The following is a 22,053-nucleotide window of genomic DNA, read 5'->3' on the forward strand; positions in this document are numbered from 1 at the left end:
GGGTGGGCTCCGCGCCCGCCCGAAGGGTTGATACTTTTTTTTTTGGTCAAACTTTGGCCACGTGAACCGCCCCCCATTCACTTTTGCGCCAATCGGGCGACGCGGACGGATCCCGAGAGGGGCCAGGCTCCGCCGCCGCCAGGGCCGCTTCATAACGCGCCGTGCGTGACGTGAGACACTCCTGTTGCAATGGCGAGCTAAGCCGGAGGATGTGCTGCGGAGGCGCCGGCCACGAAGAGGACAGGGGCGGGCGCAGCGCCAGCGGAGCTGAGCCAGCTGGGGGACGCGGGCTGGGCGGGACGGGGGCCCGGACTCGGCTGCCACTGCCGTCGCCGTCGCGCTGGCCACTTGCCCCCGAGCCCGAGCGGGAGGAGCCGCCGCCGCCGCCTCGCGCCCGAGCCGCCGCCGGCGCGCGCCGGGCATGGTCCCTTCTTAAAGGCACAGGCCGCGGCTGTGGTGGTGGGCGTGCGAAACAAAGCGCCGGCGCGGGGCCTGCGGGCGGCTCGTGGGCTGCGATGGGCACGGCGGGCCCGCGGCGGCCTCGGCGCTGCCCGGGCCGGGCCTCGAGGCGCTAGGGCGGGCTGGCCTCCGCGGGCGGGGGCGGCGGGCTGAGGGCGCGCGGAGCCTGCGGCGGCGGCGGCGGCGGCGGCCCGGCGGGCGGAGCGGCGCGGGCATGGCAGTGCGCGGCCGGCGCGCCTGGCTCAGCGTGCTGCTCGGGCTCGTCCTGGGTTTCGTGCTGGCCTCGCGGCTCGTCCTGCCCCGCGCCTCCGAGTTGAAGCGAGCGGGCCCACGGCTCCGCGCCAGTCCCGAGGGCTGCCGGCCTGGGCAGGCGGCCGCGGCTTCCCATGCCGGCGGGGCGCGCGGCGATGCGCGCGGGGAGCAGCTCTGGCCGCACGGCAGGGCCCAGGATGGTGGCCCGCATGACAGCAACTTTCTCTTCGTGGGAGTAATGACCGCCCAGAAATACCTGCAGACCCGCGCGGTGGCTGCCTACAGGTGAGCCCCTGGTCTCCGGGCACCGCCTCCTGCATCCAGCATCCCAGCGGACTGCCCAGCGGGTCCACCCGTGGCCCGGGGGATCAGGGTGCCCCGCGGGCGATGTCGGGCATTGGTAGCAGAGGTCAGAGGCGGGATGGTGAGCGCAACGCTCAGAAGGAAGGGCTTTGGGGTCAGACGGACCAGGGTGGCCCCTCTGGGTGTGGTCCTCACCCTGACTTTCTGTAAGGGACTTCATCTTTTCTTGTCCGAGTCCTCGCCTTTGTTAAATGAGCCCGAATGAACATTTCCCTCGTAAGGTTGTTGGGAAAACTTAGAACAATACTTGTGATAGTGATGGCAGTGGGGATTACTATTTGAGTCTCTGAAATCTTCACCTTTAGCTTTGTAGAACTAGAGCCGATGTAAATTAATCTAGTTAGAGTCCTTCCACTTGAGGGTTTCACTGTTGGAATCGTTTCGGTAAATGGAAGCGGGTACCCACTGCACACTCAACCCCAGCAGTCTGTTGAATAATTGGAAAGAGAACCTTTGGGAAAAGCAGTTACTGGCCCATGGTAGATTTGGTGTTACCTAGCCCAACTGAGTGATGTGTGTGTTATCTGGTATCTGGGCCCTGGTTGGCCATATGAGTTAGAAAAGTGGCTGGAATCATGTTCAGGATTAACAAAGGGATTAGCCAAAGTAATCTTTAGAAGCGAGAAAGAGAGATGAGTTTGGAATGGCAGATTTGTATTGGAATGAATTTGAGGTAGAAGAGGGATGTAGATTCAATAAAGGGATTTAATGGAAACCTTATATGTGTGAAGTACAGAAATGCTTACTCTACAGATAAGATTTGCGATTCAGCCACAGAGCAAACCAATGCGCGGAAGGTCATCTGGGAATGGACTCTTAGAGCAGTCATTGCTGAGCAAGGCCAAGCTGGTTGCTGTTGGTTCTTAATTTATAACCAATATCTTTATAACTTCAACTTTTAACTCTAGTTCTGGTCTAAATTTTCAGGCATTAGATGTGAGGGGAAAAGCATATATGGATCTCCCTTCCTTTAAGGGCGGAAGTAAAGGACTGAAAAGGAAGATGAAAGAGCAGTAGGGAATGTCTGCCCTTTCAGTGCATTGATTCCTCATTCCTTTGTGTTTCCATTGGGATCTTGTTTAAGTCCAGAGCCCAGGTTCTGCCAGCAAGGGTCCTGAGTGCCTGAAAAGGTTAGAAAAGTTAGCATAAATTTGACTAAGATTGTGATTTGGGAACCCGCGGATCAAGGTTTTCTCCCAGATCGATCATGAATTATCTGGAATTTTATACGAATTGTGCTTTCTGTTGTTGTTTTTGCATTGAAGTATAGTTGTTTTACAATGTTTCAGGTGTACATGTGCTTTTTGAAAAAAGAAATGTCTGCATCAGAAAATGAGGATGAGCTGTTTACAGCATGATTTTGAAAGTAAATCTACATGACTCCAGTTTGGTGACAAGTCCTTTGAAATCACAACTTTGGGACAGTTACCAAAGTAGTTTGTTCAAATAGTAAACGGTGTGATTCCCTGCCCCCCAAACAAATACATTTTCATAGATACCAAATCAATATATACAGATTAGTAGGGGTCCTGGTACACCAGCAATACTCAGAAAATGTATGGCAAACTGGACCTACTATTTAGCACTTGGAGATGATCTTTTCCCAAAGCCCATGCTTGAGGCTCTACTCTTGGCCTCCTTTCCAAATCTCCTACCTCATCTTTTTTGGATGTAGGATTTTATCTCATTGTTTATTTTCTTTAAGGCAGTTAGGGAAAAGTAGAAACACAATTTGCCCTCTGACCCTTCTTTGTGGCAACTCTGCCTTTTTGATAAAACCCTTAGCAGCAAATGGTGTATGCTATTTAGTAATTCTGTCAGCTTTCCGGCATACCTTTTCTTGTATCTCTCTGATCTTAAGGAGTCATATTAGTTGGAGCCTGGGGGTGGACCTGCTTTGCTGGTTAAGGTCCTTTGCTTCTCAGCCTGTCAACCCTGTGTTTAGACTGGCTGCAGGAGATGGCACAAGACGATTTTAGACTTAAGGAACTTTTGGGGAAGGCCAGAATTGGGATGGAGGTTATAGGATGTAACTTATGATTATGGCTTCGCTGTGCTTTGCAGCCTGGGCAAAAAAGTCCACATTCAGCTCTTAAATTGGAAATTTCATGCAGTATACAAGTTGGCTTGAATTTTCTAGCCCAAGGTAGAACTCTAGTTTGGCACTGAGTTTTACATCTCCCCTGAAAGGCAGATGCATTCTTTAGCTTAGGAAAAAACCTCAGTGTTTTTTGTTTTTGTTTATTAAAATAAAATTATTGTTTGGCTTGTGGGTTGAAGGGGATGGCAGTGTTTTTAGTAAGATAGTACTATGATGTACTTTTATGCTAGGATATTGAAATTGTCAGAATTCAGATCTAGGGACTAGAAACTGTCTGAGACCCAGAAAGGAGCTAAAGCCTTCGAAAAATTCAAGGAGATACACTTGTCTGCACTAAAAGTTGGTGCACTTTAATGATGGAAGGGCCCCATCATTACTGACTTTTACTTTTCAGACCTGCCGTATGCTTACAGTGGGGGAGAGGGATCACCAAGAGATGTTAGCAGTGCAGTGACAGCTGAAAGCAGGCAAGAAACAGATTTTAACAAGCAGGCAAAACAAAACTCAAAGTGTAGCCCATCAGAGACAGGCCAAGGGTAACTCCCTCATAGGCACTGAGCAGATACCATAGCTGTTAAGTTGACAGGAGTGATCCTGGTTCATCAGAATGTGCCCATACACTTAGTTAGGGTTTGTCCCTTTGTTCAGCAAATACATGCATGGCCCCTTGGGTCTGGACTCTGAGTGTTGGGGAACACAAGAGTCAAGATGCTTGTTCTCACGGAGCTTCTGTTCTAGTGGGAGGGAAAGACACCAAAAAGAGGGTTTCAGCTAGTGATGGGTGCTGTGAAGAAAATAGAGCAGGGTAGGGACAGGGTGGGGTGGTGTCTCTCTCTGTTAGGTTGTTGGCGAAGGCCTCTGAGAGTGTGGTGTTTGGGCCAAGATCTGATAATGAGGAGCCTTTGTGGGAATGTCATTGATGAGCGTGCTAGGCAGAGGGAAGAGTTGGTAAATTACAAGGCAGGAACCAGTTTGGAAAGGAACTTGAAGAAGGTCAATAAAAGAAAGAGGATGAGGCGGATAGTGTCTGGTCTTATGGAATTTTACTCTAAGTGAATTAGAAACGCTTTGGAGGGTTTAGATGGGAAAGGGAGGGCTTGCGTTATATTCTGAAAAGTTAATTCTTGCTGTTGTGTGGAGAATAGATTGTAGGGGAGTAAGGAGATGTTAGCAGATGGTTCAGGTGGAGATGAGCATGGTTGGGACTCGAGTGGTATTAATGGGGATGGAGAGAAGAGGATGGTTCCAGGATATATGCTGGAGCCAGAGTTGAAGATGTGTTGACAGAATGCTTGTGAGGGGTGAAGGAGAGAGGAATCAAGGATGACTTCTAGGATTTTGCCTTGAAAGAAAGGGTGGGTGGTGGTGTCATTTATTGAGATGGGAAAAACTAGAGGAGGAATAGATTTAGGGGGAAGGAGGTAAGTCAGCAGAGATCTGGTTTTGCACAGCAACAGGTGGATGTATCCTTAGCTTTATAAATGTAATGAATTTTAAAAAGAATTGAGAAAAGATTTATATCTGAAGTGATTACAGTGTGGGAGCACTGAGATTGTCTTAAACTAAAATTCCCTTAGGGTTCTGGGTAGGATGGTGTTCTACAAATCAACATACAAGATTTTTTTTTTTTTTAACTCATCCACAAAGTATTTGTCTTCTAGGTAATTTCACTTTAAAATGGTACAGTGATTCCTCCAAAGTTATTATGCTGGTTAATGACAGTTCATCAGAATCCCTGGCTGGGTTCCTTGTGTCTTTTGTTATTAGCTGCAATTTGTATTTTTTCCATATTTTTTCTTTTTTCTTAGTTACATCATTTGATATACAGAAGTTAGATGTCCATGTAGTTCAGTCTTTTCCTTTCTGGTTTTAGGGTTGTTCTCCCCATAAGCTCAGGAAGTTTATTGCCCTAGAGAGGTTTTTTTTTTTAAGTAACATGTTTCTGATTCTAGAAGGGGTACAAATCACCTCAACCTCATTTTTACCCCAAATGATACATTGTCTCAGCACCATCTGTTGAATAAGCTCCCATTTCCCTACCAATTTGAAATGCCATCTTCATCATACTCAAAATTCCTGGGTATGTTTTTGGACCTGCTCTTTTGTTTCATTGATCTTTCTGTCTTTTCTTGTGCCAGTACTACCTGTTGAAGTTATTGGGGGTTGAATAATATTTTAATATCGGTACACAAGTTCTCCTTTGTTACTCTTCTGTTTCAAACATTTCTTCGCTATACTTACCTGTTCTTGCTGGGAGAGTTTTGGTGCTAGATTATTTTTTTAATTAATGTTTTGATAAAAAAGAAAAAGCATTCATATTTAGCTCTTTAGACCATTTTTGTGCCCAGAACACTAAGCTAATCCAACACCTTTTATTTATCTTGATTCTTGCTTCCCTTGTGCTGAAGATGGGGAACTGTTTTGTTCTTTCTCAGAAGAAAGAGGTGATGATGGTTCCCCTTCTTTGCCCCAGGAGAGATAAAGGGCACTATTAAAGATTAGCATCTGTCTATAGGGAATTGTGGGAAGAAAGTTTGAGAAACACTAGCTTTAGATATAGGAATCTTACTGCAAAATTTTGTTTTATCAGTTAATGGCCTCTTCCTAATGCTTTAAATGAAGGCAGACTGTTCCTTTTACCAACCTTAATGAGCAGATCTCAGAGTTCCTTTTTTCTTGAACTCAGTAAACCATGTTTATCTTGAAACAGTTTAGAGCAAGGCTTGCTTTCTCAGATAGAATTCAGTATGGCAAAAAAATTACTAAAAGGCTTCTATAATCCAAATAATCAACCTGTAAGTGAACTTTTGGGGCACAACCCGTTTCACGTTATAAATTACCTGTATAAGAAAACTGGTGAAAATTGTGGTCCTGAAAATGACTTTAGTATTATATGTCATGGTTCCAGATCTTGATGCTCTCAAACAGAATATTCCAAGGATAGTTGTAGTTGTCAATAGAAGAGTATACATGATTGTGTTTTTATTGCATTGGCAATTTCACTTTTCCCCATCCATTAACTAAGCTGCAGTTTTTAAAAATAGATTAATAATTCCCCTCCTGCAGAGTTCATCATCTAGGGAAGGAAACAAACAATACTGTTGAGTGATAGGGCTCACAGGGTGCCTGGACTAATTACTGTGTGGGTACAGAAGAGGCCTTCATTGACTTATGAAGGGGATCAAGGTGGGTCCCACTCACATTCTCACCCCTCTTCCCTTGCATAGTCTTGAAAGATGAGCAGGAGTTTTTGAGGCAGAGATGACAACAGGTTCCTGGAAATGTGGAATAGCAGGAAGTAGTGAAGGGATGATGAGAAAGGGTTGGGATCTGAGAGCTAGTAATTCCATTAGAAATTTTTCCAAAGGAATTTAAAGATGTGTTCAAGGATGTATGTTATGAAGTGGAAATTGCAAGTATCTTTGGTGTCCTGTATTAGGAGCTATGGACCATAATTGATTTCACTAATTTGTCCATACTGTGATCTACTTCTCTAACCTTAAAAAATGATGTGGCCACAACACTGTAAAGCAACTATACTCCAAAATAAAAAAAAAGAGAAAAAAAAAAAGATGTGGCTGAAATGTGTTTATTGGAATGAAGAGAGGTTCATAATATATCTAAGTGAGAGTAGGTTTTAAAATTGTATGCCCAGTATGAGACCATTTTAAAAATCAAACGAAATGTTTGTTTGTGTGACATAGAAAAGAAAATGTAAAAGAATATACATACCACGATGCTGAATGATTTTTCATATTGGCACTTTCTTGTATTTTTGAGTTTTTCTACAGTGAACACTTTGTAATAAAGCTACATAACTACAGTTAAGAAAGAAAAAGGAGGTGACAGCTCTTGGGAGGAAATGTGAGTGAAGTTTTGAGCATGTTAAATTGTAAGTACCTGCAAGACTGCTGAGCACAGATGGCATGTTGGCCCTGGGTTCCCGAGGGTTTCAAGTCAGGGTCATTCTTGTTTCAGTAAATGACAGTTACTCCTGCCCCAAATTGTAGGGTTAACACATGTATTTGGTTATTGTAACTGTATTTCCTCAGTTACTGTAACTTCACCCTTCCAGGTGATACTTGGGAGAACCAGGTGACAGCGTTTTTAATGTGAGGATTTTTGTATATTCATATAAGTATTCAGTGCCTTCATCTGTTATTGTTAGTGTCTTTTGGCTTCTGGTTCTGGATAGAATTGGAGGAACAAGAAACTAAGTTTCAGTGTAAAAGTAGTGAAACTGTTCATCTCACCTTAATTCAGTGTCATTTCATGAAGCGTTCAGGGCTGCTATATTTTTTCTGTAGTTGAGTACATTTTTCTGTGAATGATTAAAAATAAGGTGTAGACTGATTTGATGTGAACTCTGGGCTTGCAAAACCTGAGAATTATTGAAAATGTAGATACTAATGCCATTAAAATGATTGTCTTGTAAATTGAACCTAGGTGCTGATTTTCTGTTAAACTTTGTTCTGTGTGTTTCCAACCTAATACCAGAAAATAATTGGGCAGGATTTAGAGTGGCAGAGGGACCCAAACACGGAGTGGGGGTTTCAGAAAGTAACGTTTGAATGAAGTCTTCTGGCTTTCGAAACCAGCCCAAACTCTGAAGGTGTCCTTGACAGGCAGGTCTCAGCCAGGCAGACAGAGTGGGAGGAGGTGGCTGAAGTGGGTGTAAGCCTTCTCTCATTATCTCTGACGACTGTTTTCTCAGCCTTAGCAGTAGAGGTGGGACTGCAGAACAAGTATGGGCAGACAGGTCTGGGGATGAACAAGCCAGTAGGCTGGCCAGTGGAGGTATTGGAGTCAGACCCCACTTGTGTCCTGGTTTCCACATCTGTTAGCTTGGCGATCTCGGGCAAATTACTTACCTGGCTCTGAGCCTCAGTCTTTTCATCTGTAAAACATGGGTATCGGTGCCTCTCACACCTTGTGGAGTTGTCATAAGGTTGAGAGTCTGATGCCCTCAACCCACTGCCCTGCACGCCATGACTCCTTTTGGGTGTTGGTGATTGGGAAAGCGGCCTTGATGCCAGGGAACACCTCAACAGAGGAAGAAGACTGGCTTGCACAGGAGTTGGCTGTGGTTCAGGGTGGTTTTATTGTTTACATTAAACAACACTTTTTTTTTTTTTCTTAGAGTTCTATTTGAAAACTAATTTTGTTTATGCGTGATTAAGAATTAGTTGTGTAAGAAATGAAACAGTTATTTGTAGTGAGGTGGATGGACCTGGAGTCTGTCATACAGAGTGAAGTAAGTCAGAAAGAGAAAAATACCGTATGCTAACACATATATATGGAATCTAGGAAAAAAAAATGTCATGAAGAGACTAGGGGGAATTAGTTGTGTATTTACGCTTTTAAGTGTACAGCGGCAAAATATAAACTATCAATGTATGCAAAGTAGCTCTCTAAGACTTGAAGCTTTGGAAATGGACCACAAGATCAGAATTTGCCTTCTGCCATTAACATTCCAAATTTTAATTCTTGTGTTTCAAAGAGCGTATTTGTGGTCTCTTTGTTGATGAGTATTTCTATTGTTTGCTGTGAACCTGGGCTCAAAGGGCAGGTTGCTCTTAGCTGTTAATACCTTGGAACTGCCTCCTGGGCTAGTGCTCAGGCCGCTGTTGAGGTGGGAAGCTGTAATCCACCCTTCAACATCTTTGCTGGGGGAAGGGGGCAGGAAGGCTCTTTAATGCTTGCTTTTACCTTAAGTCTAGTTTTCAGGATTAATGGTAAGGAGTCTAATTTGATTTTTCCTTTAAAAATTTTTCCCAACATTTATGATCCCCGTTATATATTTCCCCACCTACTTCTAAAAAGAATTTGAGATTGCTCATATCATAAGGTCATATCCAGTAAGACAGTTAAAAATTTTAAAAGAGGAAGCCACATATCCGGAAACCACATACACGGAAGGGGGAACCTGTAGCTAAGTACCTTGACTGCAGTGCTCCTGGAACTAATGGGCTGAATAAGGCTTGTATATCCTGCCGGGGGCATTCCTTCAGTTCCAGGAAAGGCCTTGAGTCCTCACTGGGTAGACTGTTTGGGAAGACTTCAGTTCCCCCCGGCCCGTGGCTGCTCTGACTGGCAGTATAGAACTGTCCTCCATGTACTTTTTTGGGACGATGAGCTAAGATTGCTGCTCCATCACATGTTGCCTCCTGTAAGGGTACTCGGTACATTTGCTCTGTTTCTCTACCATAGATGCAGGGGAGAAACTTCCCTGAGGTCTTAGTACCTGGAATCATTATGTCACTTAACCCTGAACAGTGAGACACAGTCTTGTGACTTCTCTTGGTTGTCTGCTGGCTTATAACTGAATTTGGCCCCGTGTTAACATAGAGGCCATGTGACAACAGATGGGTTTTTCCCCCTGCCCCCCAGCTCACTGGCTCTGCCTGGCCGTGGGTGTAGAGGTTGGTGGGCAGCCCCTACCCTGATTTTGCCCTTCTTGCTACAGGCACCACCTTCATGCCTTGCTCCAGCTTTCCTACTTTTGTTTTTCTTTCACTTAATTTTCTCGCTTACTCTTTTCATCCTGTGTGCATTTTGATTAAGTTGTCTTAAATCCTTTCAGTAACAGGGAAGAATATAAATGTATACATTTAATTTCTGTTATCTATCAGTTCTGCAGGGGAAAACTATATTCTCCCTTCCTTCCTTGACTCCAAATTCTGAGGTGATTAGATCATATGAGTATTTTCAAACTTACCACTGTAACCATCAGACCACATATGTAATAGGGATTTGGGGGGACTCACAGAAAATCTCCCCTTCTTATTTATAAAACTTATTGTAACTATTAAAGTTTAGAAAATGTGAAAGAAAGTACTCAATCTTACTCCATTTTTCTTTTAGTGTTTTCCATTGATTAGAGTAAAAAAAATATTTTTATTACACAAGTAAAATTATCTGTTAAATATTTTTATTTCTTTGGATGCTTTTTAGTTTAAAGCTTTCTCCTGGATTAAAAAAATTTTTTTCCCCCTAACTCTATTTGTTGTAGAAAACACGAAGAAAAGTAAATCCCTTCTGATCCTCTATCCAAAAATAACCATAATAAACACTTTGGTGTAGAGTTGTACTTTATTTTATTTTGTATGTGTACTTTTGTTCCCTTATTAACCCATATCACAAGTATTCTATTGTCTGCTTTTAAAATTTACCTGTATATTACGAATGTGTACCCAGGACAACAGTCATGCTGTAGATGTGGTTTCGTACAGAAATGTATTTTATGTAGTTTTTCTTTTTTTTTTTTGTGGTACGCGGGCCTCCCTCTGTTGTGGCCTCTCCCGTTGCAGAGCACAGGCTCCGGACTCGCAGGCTCAGCGGCCGTGGCTCACGGGCCCAGCCGCTCTGCGGCATGTGGGATCCTCCCAGACCGGGGCGCGAACCCGGATCCCCTGCATCGGCAGGCGGACGCGCAACCACTGCGCCACCAGGGAAGCCCTATGCAGTTTTTCTTTAAATGACATGAATAGAAATGGAGACTTATTAAATCCTAACTCAGCAAAGGCATTCCTCAGCGAAGCTAATGTCCAGCTGCATGACTTAACTGTGATTTAACTTGGTATAGGGTCAGTGTTTAGAAGCCTGGAGGAAAGGAAGCTCATTACCTTGGCACTCTCAGATTTCAGTTGTTTTATCTGTGCTTTAGTAAGAGTTGGTTATCAGTCCATTGAAAAGTGAGCTTTCCGGCAGGGGCCCTTGCAAATGTTCTGTGGTTTCAATTAAGTGAGAGCTCTTTGCTCCCGTCTTACAAACGTGTTGATGGCAAAGTTGACATTTGCTTATGAAAATTAAGGAAGCTGACCTGTTTCTGTCTCAGAAGGGGGGCCAGTTTGCTTCTTCAGTACCAGTTCCTTCATTTCTTTGAAATTATTGATGCCCTCCCCCTGGCTTCCCCAGGGTGGTGAATCATGATTTATGTTCCAGAACCCTTTATGGAGCTATTTAAGCTAAAGGTAACCTAAGTAAAAAGATCATAATTTGTCAAGATTGAAGGATTTACAAAAGCTCCATATTAAGAGATTTCCCTCAAATCACCAGTCATTTAAGAACAGAAAAGAGCAACATGAGGTTTTTCCTTGGGTGACCTGAAAAGGAAAAGATAATAATCAGTGGAGTTACCTTAAAACTGCAGAGAGGCTTTTAAAGATGGTTTGAGGTTAGATTGTCTGTTTTTAAAATTAATTGGTTGCTCTTCCTGGACAAATTACACCATTTCAGGTTATAGTTCAAGTATTAATCACATCACTGATGGTTGTACTGCTAGTGCTTCCATCACTATATTCTATCTGGGGTGGCACATAGGAAGCAGCAGAGCCAGACAAAATGAATTTTGATCCTCAGTCTAACATGAAAGATTCTGGTGTTTTAAGTGAGAACACTTAAAGTTTAAAGTCTTTTTAGACTTCTACCCTGACATTGTCTTGAGATTGATAGTAAGATAGAACTCTGTTATATAGCTTGAGTGTCCGGTTTTTAGCCAGAAATAGGAGAAGCAGCATTTTTCATAATGCCTTCACTCTGGTGTGTAATCTTGAGACTGACTATTCCAAGTTCAGCCCACACTTTCCTGTCTCCCTCATTTTTCTTTCAATACCTTATTTTATTTGCAAACTCTTGTCTTCCCTAATAAGTCACACTTATGTAATGCTTACCTCATGCCAGGCTGACTTCTAAGCACTTTTAGATGTAATAATCCATTTAACCCTCACCACAACCCTATAAGGCAGGTACTATTATTATCCCCAGTTTACAGATAAGGAAAGTGAGTCAGAGAGTAACTTGCCCAAAGTGAAGCCAGGATTTTCACCCCAATAGCCTGATTCCAGAGTCCATGCTCTTAACCATCACACACTGTATTGTGTCTCAAGAGCAGGTTTTTCCTCTGTATGTAAGCATTGTCTTACCGACCCCGTATTCCAAATAACCCCATGATGCTTTAGCATTTTAATGGCTTCTGAAGTTGACTTACTTTAGTACTACTTTGAATGTGGTCTGTATTATTAATCACAGAAGCAGTTGGGTAGAAGCTAAAGCTAAGTTGATTTTATTCACTACCCTTTTAAAATCAGTTGTAAGATACTACAGATTATTTTGTTTAAAATTATTTCAGAAGTACCACGAACGGTAGTATATTTCAACTCCAGCATGTCTGTGGATTTTACCTCTTAATAATTATATTCTGGTTGTATTTTGATTAATTTGCTTTCTTTCTGCATGTAGGAATGTTAGTGTGCCTCACCTGGAAGTTTCTCAAAGATAAGAGACAACTGGTTTCTTGCCCTTTTGCGTGCGCACGCTCATACGTATGCGTGGCATCTTTAAGTCCCTTATTTCACACGAGTGAGCAGTATTTATTGAACTCTATTACATGCCAAGGACTGAAATTATTTGTTTTTGAAGAATTGTTCTGCCAAACAAAATTATTTCTACATGAAGGGAGAAATAAGGGGCTTCTAGACTTGGATGGGGCATCTTCCTGGTGTAACTTTGTTATCACTGACTTCCCCAGACTGGGAAATTGTCTCCCTCCTGATGATGGTGCTATGTCAGAAGAGTGCATTTAAGTTATATTTTATGTAGGTTGGTGTTCATTCCCATTTTAAAATGGACTTTTCTCTTTGCAGGAGAGGTTAATTTCTCTTTAAATTAATTGCCTCGTTCCTACTATGTTTACATCCTTTTTTTTCAGGAGCAAATCCTTTGTAAAAATGAAGTACAGTACCTAGTATAGCATCTGTAGTCCCATCAGGTTTCATTTATGCCGAATTCTTTGTTAAGCGTTCTGTAAATGGCATAAGACCTGTAGGTCCATTTTAAATCCATAGGCATTAAGGGAAAAACATTACAACTACTGTATTACATCCATTCTAAGATGCACTTTTTTTTTCACATTTTAACATCTCTGAAGTGAGGATGCATTTTACCGTTGCTCTCATCATGTGATTATGATTGGCTATACAGGCATACCTCGGAGATACTGTGGAAGTTCCAGACTGCTGCAATAAAGCAAATATCCCAATAAAGCAAGTCACAATTTTTTTTTTGGCTTCCCAGTGTATATTAAAATTACGTTTATGTTTAACAGACTGTGGTCTGTTAAGGTGCAATAGCATTATGTTTAAAAAGCAATGTACATATGTTAATTTTAAAATACTTTATTTATAGGCCTTTCTCACCTTCTGAGATGGCCCACATTCTGTCTGTGGAGTGTTTCTCCTAAGGCCGCTCTTGCCTTCTGAGATAGCCCACACTCTGTCTGTGGAGTGTGTTTCTCTCTAATTAAATCCACTTCTTACCTATCACTTTGTCTCTCACTGCATTCTTTCTGCGATGAGACGTCAAGAACCTGAGCTTCATTAAGTCCTGAAACCAGGAAAAAGCTGAGAAGGAGCCCTGGGACCCGGGATTGCTCAAGACCACCTTAAATCAGCCTCACCGCCCCAGCTACTCTAGAAATTCCTTTCTCCGTGGTGGTTGGCTGGGTGCACCAGCCAATCCGCCTATGGCGCTCCCACATGGGTCCGTGAGGTCACAATGAGCACTGGCCAATGGGGATCAAGGAACCGGCAACCAATGGCAGAAGGCGCTAGGAGCGGCTGGGCCAATGGGAAGGCAGCGAGGCGCTCCCAGCTGGTTATGGAGAACGTGGCTCCCCCTCCCTAAGAGAAGCTGAGACCCTCGTGGTCGCCTGATCCTGGCGGGTTGGGGTGTTGTGGGGGAACTCCGGCTCGGTTAGTATCCAGAGAACAGGGAGAAGTGAGCCACCAAAAAAAAAAAAAAACTTTAAAATGCTAACCATTATCTGAGCCTACAGAGCCTACCATCAGCCTCTTTTTGCAGTAGTAACATCAAAGATCACCGTAACAAACATAGTAGTAATGAAAAGTTTGAAATATTGTGAGAGTTAAAATTGCGGCAGAGACGTGAAGTGAGCAAATGCTGTTGGAAAAATGGTGCCGATAGACTTGCTCCTGCAGTGGCTTCCTGCTGCCTTAAAGCATAAAGGCCCCCATCTCTGGAGGGCTGCTAGGCCTTGCAGTTTTCCCCCATCAAGACAGCCCCCCCCCCCCCACAGTCTGGGTCTGCTTCTCATCCTTGATGTTCACCCGCCTCAGGGAAGCATTCCCCGCTCCGTGTCTGGTTGGTGTCCTTTGTTTGCTCACCTTTCTTGGATAAATGTATGTCTGGCCTCATGTCGACTCCACATCAGCTGCAGGGTCTGTGTTTTGCTCACCGCTGCATCCCCGTGGCCTAATGCATACTTGGCACTTGATGAGCATTCCAAGAAAATGTGTTGAATGAACAGTTTTTTTTAAAATTTTTTGTTTTAGAGAGTGGAGCAGTTTGTAGGTAGGGAGTTGGTAGTATCAGAGAATTAACCTGAATATCTAGACTTGGTGCCTTGGCAGTTTGGTTTTCAGCCATAGCTAAAACATAGTTATCCGGGAAATATTTTAATACTTCATCATTCTTTTTCATTGGGATTCTTTTGAAAATGAGTTAGGACTTTGCAATACCCAGTAGTGGGCTTCCGTTAAGGGGAAGCTTTTTATCATCCTTTTGAATGTACATTCAAAGTGATTCAACATGAATCAAGTTATGGGAATTTATGGAAATGGGAAGCCTGGAATAAACTGTTCCCTCACTGATGTTTATTTTAATTCCAGAACATGGTCCAAGACAATTCCTGGGAAAGTCGAATTCTTCTCTAGTGAGGGTTCAGACACATCGATCCCAATTCCAATAGTGCCACTACGGGGAGTGGACGACTCCTACCCACCCCAGAAGAAGTCTTTTATGATGCTCAAGTACATGCATGACCACTACTTGGACAAGTATGAATGGTTTATGAGAGCAGACGATGATGTTTACATCAAAGGAGACCGTCTGGAGAATTTTCTGAGGAGTTTGAATAGTAGTGAACCCCTCTTTCTTGGGCAGACAGGACTGGGCACCACGGAAGAAATGGGGAAACTTGCTCTGGAACCTGGTGAGAACTTCTGCATGGGGGGCCCTGGTGTGATCATGAGCCGGGAAGTTCTCCGGAGAATGGTACCACACATCGGCAAGTGCCTCCGGGAAATGTACACAACCCACGAGGATGTTGAGGTGGGAAGGTGTGTCCGGAGGTTTGCAGGGGTGCAGTGCGTCTGGTCTTATGAGGTAAGAACAGAAGAAAATCTGTTGATTTTGTTACTAGGTCTGGACCAGTCATAGGAAACTATTAGTGATAATGTCCTCTTTAAGGCTTAAAAATTCATATTAAGTTATACATTTTTACCTTAGTTCTTTTAATTTGAATTCTCTCATTACTTTTTCTCTTGGTTTTTAGAACATACCTTATGTACTTTTATCCTAAAATCTTAGTTAATAATGGCATTTGGGACCCAAAGAAAAGGGTTAATACAGGTCACAGTGATACTTTCATGATTTTCCAGAAGATTTATCTAATCTGACTTCTGATTTTGCAGATGTGATTGTAAGAGTGTCCCTTTTCTCCCAAAGGTCTGACTTCTCTCATTTGGTCACGTTGACTGACACAGTTTAGAAACTTAAATGTTTGAATTCATAAAATGAGTAATGATGTAAAACAGCCAATAGTATTTGGCTTTGCATTTATATTAAACCTTGACTTTTTTACAGTTGTTATGATCTGTAAGTTTGCAATATAGTTGTTCCTTTCAGAATAGGCAGTTTCCAACTTATATTGATACATCGGTGCAATTTTTTGAAGGAAACCTACTTGGGGATGTTTTCTCTTTAATAGTTCTGGAGAATATGAGTTAGCTTTTGACTTTTCTTTGTTTTTATTGGCAGATGTGCACCTCTTGCCTACAGTTGCAGGATGTGATATTAGTCAGAATGGAAAAAATGATTTAGGTTGTGTTGTGTTTAGATTGATACACTACTGATAGTTGTGAGGAGCAAAGGGAATTGCTAGACCTTTGCCCAAGAAAAAGAAATGCATTTTCAGATGTAAACTGTTAGCTTGTCTTCTGAGTTAATTTTCTGAAGTGCTTGTGTGAAGAAATGGTATTCTTGCCTGTACTTGCCTTTCTCCTAGACTTCTTTTTAAATGTCTCCTAATCACACTGTTTTTTTAGTTTGTTTAGGGAAGTGGACATTTTCGAATATACAGGAAGTAGTCTTCGTATAGTTTCCAGTTATAAAAGAAACATTTTAAATCCCAAATGTGATCTGAGTGAACATCTAATCTCTTTGTGTACCTCCCCTGCCTCCCCATGCATGGGCCATTGCTCACTGGATCTAGGGGGGATTCTGTTTTCATGGATTTTGCTGCTAGGAAAGCCGTTTGGAGATTTCATGCAGTTTTAAGCACAATACGGCTGGCAGTATTCCTGCATTTTCCCCATCCTTAATTAAGTAGTTATAACCTTAACAAGTTTCATTATTCTTAAAATGTGTAATGCCTTGTGTATTTTGGAGTGCTTTATGCTGCCCCTGATCGCTGAGAAGCTAGCCTTCCTGCTAGAACTGCAGAGGATAGGCCTACTTTTGAGAGAGAATTTTTAAAAATCTTAGTATTGTCATGCTGTTAGATCTTACATGCTGATAGATAGACACCAACAGAGTCAGTACCTTGAGTTTGTCAAGAACTCTGACCTAACATTAGTGCCAAGATAGAGTGAGAAAGTATTGTCCTGGGGCTGTAGGGGTTGGGAGACAGTTTTGGGGCTATTTCCCTTTATTATGATGTAATCGCCAAAGTTTTCTAAGGCCTGAAGTGAGGGTGCTGGGAATCATCCTGTCTGTACACTTGGAACTGCCGGTTAGACTTGACGCATCTGGTAAATGACCTTATTAGCTAAAAGGATCTGGTGGGGGAGGAAGCTTCTTCCCTGGGTCACTCCCTGTCCTTGCCCAGGATCTCCTGAGTCAGCTTCAGATGCTGTCGCTACTGCTTTGCATTTCTCTAAATGCCTGATGACACAGTTTTTTCTAGATACTGCTGGCTTGGTCTTCACAGGGCTTGTACCAGATGACTCTCCTTTTGTGGGAGAATATCTTTTCCCAGAGTGTGGCTTGCAAATGTGGTATTTTTATTATATGCAAATTGTGAGTTTAAGTGTAGTCTAATTTATCATTCTTTTCCTGTGTGGTTTGTGCTTTTCATGTCTTAAGAAATTCTTCCTGTCCTTGGGTCACAGGAACTTTCTATACATTTTTCTATAAATTTAGTTTTGCCTTTCACATGGAGTTCATCCTTATCATTTTTAAGAATTCTATTGGGACATTTACCATTTTATTAGACCTTTGATTTCTTTTCTGTTTCCTTTTTTGTTCTAACAAAAAAGGCTTAAGAGGTTCTAACCTAAGTCGTCATTAGGATTTATCATTGTGTTCACCACTCAGGCAAGATTAATACCCTCATGTGGATGAGGAACTTTTATTAAACTTTCTGTAAATCTAGTTTCTCCATTAAGGCTCACATTATGAGAAATTATTGAGGTGGAATCTTATGTTAAAGACAATTATGTTAAGCTTTGGGTCTTGGAAGGTACTTATTTAGCTCTATTATAAACCTAGCCAGAAGGTATAATTTTTTTTTTTTTTGCAAGTCCCAGATAATGTCTTGGGATTACACTTAACATAATTAAAGTGGCTCCTCAGGAATAACTGTCATAATCAAAATCCAGATTCATTTCTAAGCTTGTTTTGACTATTTTCTTTTTTTTTTTTTTTTATTGGCCGCACCACACATCATGTGGGATCCTAGTTCCCCAACCAAGGATTAAACCTACGCCCCCTGCATTTGAAGCACAGTCTTAACCACTGGAACACGAGGGAAGTCCCTGTTTTAACTATTATTGGTGGCTAATTATTAATACATGACTTTAAAAACTTTATTTGGAAGTCATTTAAATTTCACAGGAACATTACAGAAAAAAAAAAGTACAAGGAACATCCATATACCTATACCCAGAGTAACCTGTTATCGTTTTACTCCATTTGTGCTATCATTTGCTTGACTGCCCCCTCCACCCTCTTCCAGTACAGAGACATAGACTTACCCAACCACCATTTATGGGTAGCTTTCTTTGTGGCCCTTTACTTTAAATAATGTCAATGTATTTTGAGTACAAATAGAGAAATTCTCATATACCAATTTACAGTACAGCTTAAATAAATTTAACATAATGTTGTCTGTAGACTCAGTAAAGTCCTGGTAACAGCTCTTCCTTCTCCATTACAGGCTGCAGCCTCGAGTCTTGCATTTGATTGTCATGTCTCTTTAATCTAGGATGTTTGCAAAGCCTCTTCCTTTGTCTTTTACAACCTTGGCATTTTTGATAAGTGACTTTAAAAATTTCATTTTCATAATGAAAAAATGTGACTGGAATTTGGTAACCCATTAGGTGGTTTTTAGTAATGCTTTTCAAGGCTTATTAAAATCTCCCACTGTGAGGACCCAGCAGCAGAGAGAGTGTGGGCCTTGAGACTGTTAATACTGGTGGAAAAGAGGTAGGAGGAGCTGGCAGGCCTGACTCCCCCTTGTCACATGGGGTCAGCATCACTAACTCAAGTTATACCAGTTTTTTTTCTTTTTTTGAGAAACATTGAACAATTTGAAACAGTAATTTATTTTATTTAGGCAAATCTAGGAAATATTATACTACTCTTTTAATAGGAGGGGACAAAAAGAAAGTTGACCTAAGTAATCTATTCATTTTATTTTTCATTTCTTACTGAAGTATATATATATATCATACCTTTGGAAAAGTGCACAGATCATAAATAAGTATAGAGCTCAATGGATTTTCACAGACTGGACACAGCTATGTAACCAGCTTCCAGATCTTGCTTTTATTATTTTAACTCAATGTTTGACTAGGTAGAAAATAATCATTACTAATGAAAGCAACAAGCATAGATAGATTTGGCAACTTAAAAAAAAGTTTATCTTTTTAATAGCTAATGCTGTCACATGATTCAGAATTCAAAAGTGCAAAGGGTTTACCAGGATAAGTCCTCCTACCTCTATCTCCAACCACTGGGTTCCCCTCATGAGTCAGCCACCATAGTGCACCTTTACAGATACAACCTATGTGTATATAAGCAATTAAGTTTGTATATCTTCCCCCTTTTATATGAATGTTAGCATGTTTTACATACTATGCACATCTTGCTGGTTTTCACTTACGTGTCTTGGAAGATTTTCCTTTTGGTACATAAAGAGCTTCATCTTTTTTTATGGATATTCAGGCTATTTCCAGTTCTATTCAGCAGTGTTTCTAACCAGTCATTTTCCTAATGTTTCCCAGTCTTTTTTACATCATGGCACACATGTTGAGGCAACTGCCTCGAGAGGGCTTCTGCTACCCCATCCCCTAACCACTCTACCCACCCTCTGCAGACCCAAAGGAATTGTTATTTGGCACATCTAGAACTGTTTGGAATACATCAGTACACCGAGACACACCAGTTGTGATGTCTGAGTTAATCAGTTAGTATTTATTAAGGAATCATTAATGGCCCCAGTACTGCCCTCCAAACTGGTAGGAAATTACAAAAGAAGAATGAAAGATGAATGGCCTTTTTCTCCCTCAAAGACTTTAGTTGAGGAGACAAAAACATATATGTTCATCAAATAGTTGAAAAGAAACTTAAAATTGTAAAGCCTTGTGATGCTGATTTTAAATATATAACGGAAGGGTAAGATCTATGATGTCTTTTTTTTTTTTTTTAAATTAATTTATTTTTTAGCTGCATTGGGTCTTTGTTGTGCACATGGGCTTTCTCTAGTTGTGGGGGCTACTCTGTTGCTGTGCGCGGGCTTCTCATTGCAGTGGTTTCTCTTGTTGCGGAGCATGGGCTCTAAGGTGCGCAGGCTTCAGTAATTGTGGCGCATGGGCTCAGTAGTTGTGGCTCACAGGCTCTAGAGAACAGGCTCAGTAGTTGTGGTGCACAGGCTTAGTTGCTCTGCGGCATGTGGGATCTTCCCGGACCAAGGCTGGAACCCATGTCCCCTGCATTGGCAGGCGGATTCTTAACCACTGCACCACCAGGGATGTCCCTGTGATGTTCTTTTTATAGGAAGGCATATCATCAAGGGGAATTGGAGTTTAGAGCAAAATATGTGAAAAAAGAAGTTCTTCCTTATTAGTCTGACTGGCTTTTAAAGGAGTATTGAACATCCTTACATCAGAAGCCTGAGATTTTTTTCTTTAATCATAGAAGAAATAATGTTTCTTAACTGCTAGTTGTCTTAGAGCTGGTTTGTGTTATAGGGGTGCCTTCCTCATTCCTTTAGGCTGCCCATTAACCTTACCTGGCCAAGAACCAGGCAGGCCTCTAAATGGCTAGAATAGATGCTCAAATATTGAGCACTAATGCGGCCTCATTCTTCGAGGCAGAGCCCTTCATGGTCTTATACTGAGCCTTATTCTTTTGTTCTGGCAGGTTGGTGGTTCAATTTCCAAGCCCCTGATAGATTAGAAGGGCAAATTAGCACCCCCAAAAGGGGCTACTATGTAAGGACTGTGTCAGCAGTGAGTGGGAAAGGCATGAAGGGAAGTGAAAAATAAGAGAAAGTAAGGCGGCTGTGAACAGCACAGCAGTCTAAGACCAGTCACTGTGTTATTGATTTCTATCTAATTTTGGTCCATATGGTTGGAGAACATACTTTGTATTATTTCCAATTTTTAAAAATTTATTGAGTCTTTTTTATGGCATCACATATAGTGTACCCTGGAGAATGTTCCATATGTACTGGAGAAGAGTGTGTATTGTGCTCTTGTTGTGTGGACTGTTGTCTAAGTCTAGTTGATTTTTATGTTGATCAAGTCTTCTCTTTCCTTGTTTGTCTGGCTAGTTGTTCTGTCCATTATTAAAAGTTGGATATTGAAATCTCCAATATTATTGTTGAATTGTCTATTTCTCCCTTTTATTATGTCTGCTTTTGCTTCATATATTTTGGGGCTCTGTTGTTAGGTGCATATATGCTTATAACTGTTAGATCTTCCTGATGGATGACTCCTTTTATCATTATAAAATTTCTTCTTTCATCTTTAGTAACAATTTTTGTCTTAAAGTCAATTTTGTCTGATATTAGTACAACCACTCCAGTTCTCTTTTGGTTACTGTTTGCATGGCATATCTTTTTCCGTCCTTTCACTTTCAGCCGATTTGTGTCTTTGAATCTAAAGTGTATCTTGTAGAAAGCATATAGTTGGATCATTTTTTAATCCATTCTGCCAGTTATGCCTTTTAATTGGAATGTTTAATCTATTTACATTTAATATCATTACTGATAGGGTAGGATTTATGTCTCTCATTTTGCTATGTGTTTTCTATGTCATGTCTTTTTTGTTCCTCCATGCTGCTTTCTTTTGTGTTAAGTACATATTTTCTATACATTTTCACTCTCTTGTCATTTCTTTTACTTTATTTTTTGTTATTTTCTTAGAGGTCACCCTGAGTATTGCAATTAACATTAACTGATAACAACCTAGTTAAAATTAATACCAACTTAATAACAATAGTATATGAAACCTTTGCTCCTGTATAGCTAATTCTCCCCTCAGTCCTTAATGCTGTTATTGTCATACAGATTATATCTTTCTACATTGTATGCCCATCAATGTAGATTTATAATTAGTGCTTTATGAAGTTGTCTTTTAAACCAGATTAGAGAAAAAAGGACTTATCAATACAAATTTAAAAAATACATTTATATTGTCTTTTGTATTTACCTGTGTAGTTACCCTTATTGGACTTTTTATTCCTGTGTATTTGAGTTACTGCATAGTGTTTTCTCATTTTAGTTTGAAAGACTTCAATATTTCTCATGTGGCAGGTTTGCTAGTGACAAATTCTCTCAGTTTTTATTTGTCTGG

The 22,053-nt window shown here is 41.5% G+C and overlaps 1 protein-coding gene across 1 annotated transcript in view; it reads left to right on the forward strand.

Annotated features, from left to right (window-relative positions):
• Positions 1-659: 659 nt before the first annotated feature.
• Positions 660-22,053, forward strand: part of CHSY1 (chondroitin sulfate synthase 1) — a 75,475-nt gene continuing 54,081 nt past the window's right edge. Inside the window, exons 1-2 of the mRNA XM_024114943.3 lie at positions 660-996; positions 14,863-15,358. Coding sequence (XP_023970711.1) covers positions 674-996; positions 14,863-15,358 — 819 coding nt within the window. The 5' untranslated portion in view covers positions 660-673. The remainder of the gene's footprint in view (positions 997-14,862; positions 15,359-22,053) is intronic.

Source organism: Physeter macrocephalus, chromosome 11, assembly GCF_002837175.3.
Source record: "Physeter macrocephalus isolate SW-GA chromosome 11, ASM283717v5, whole genome shotgun sequence".
NCBI lineage: Eukaryota > Metazoa > Chordata > Mammalia > Artiodactyla > Physeteridae > Physeter > Physeter macrocephalus.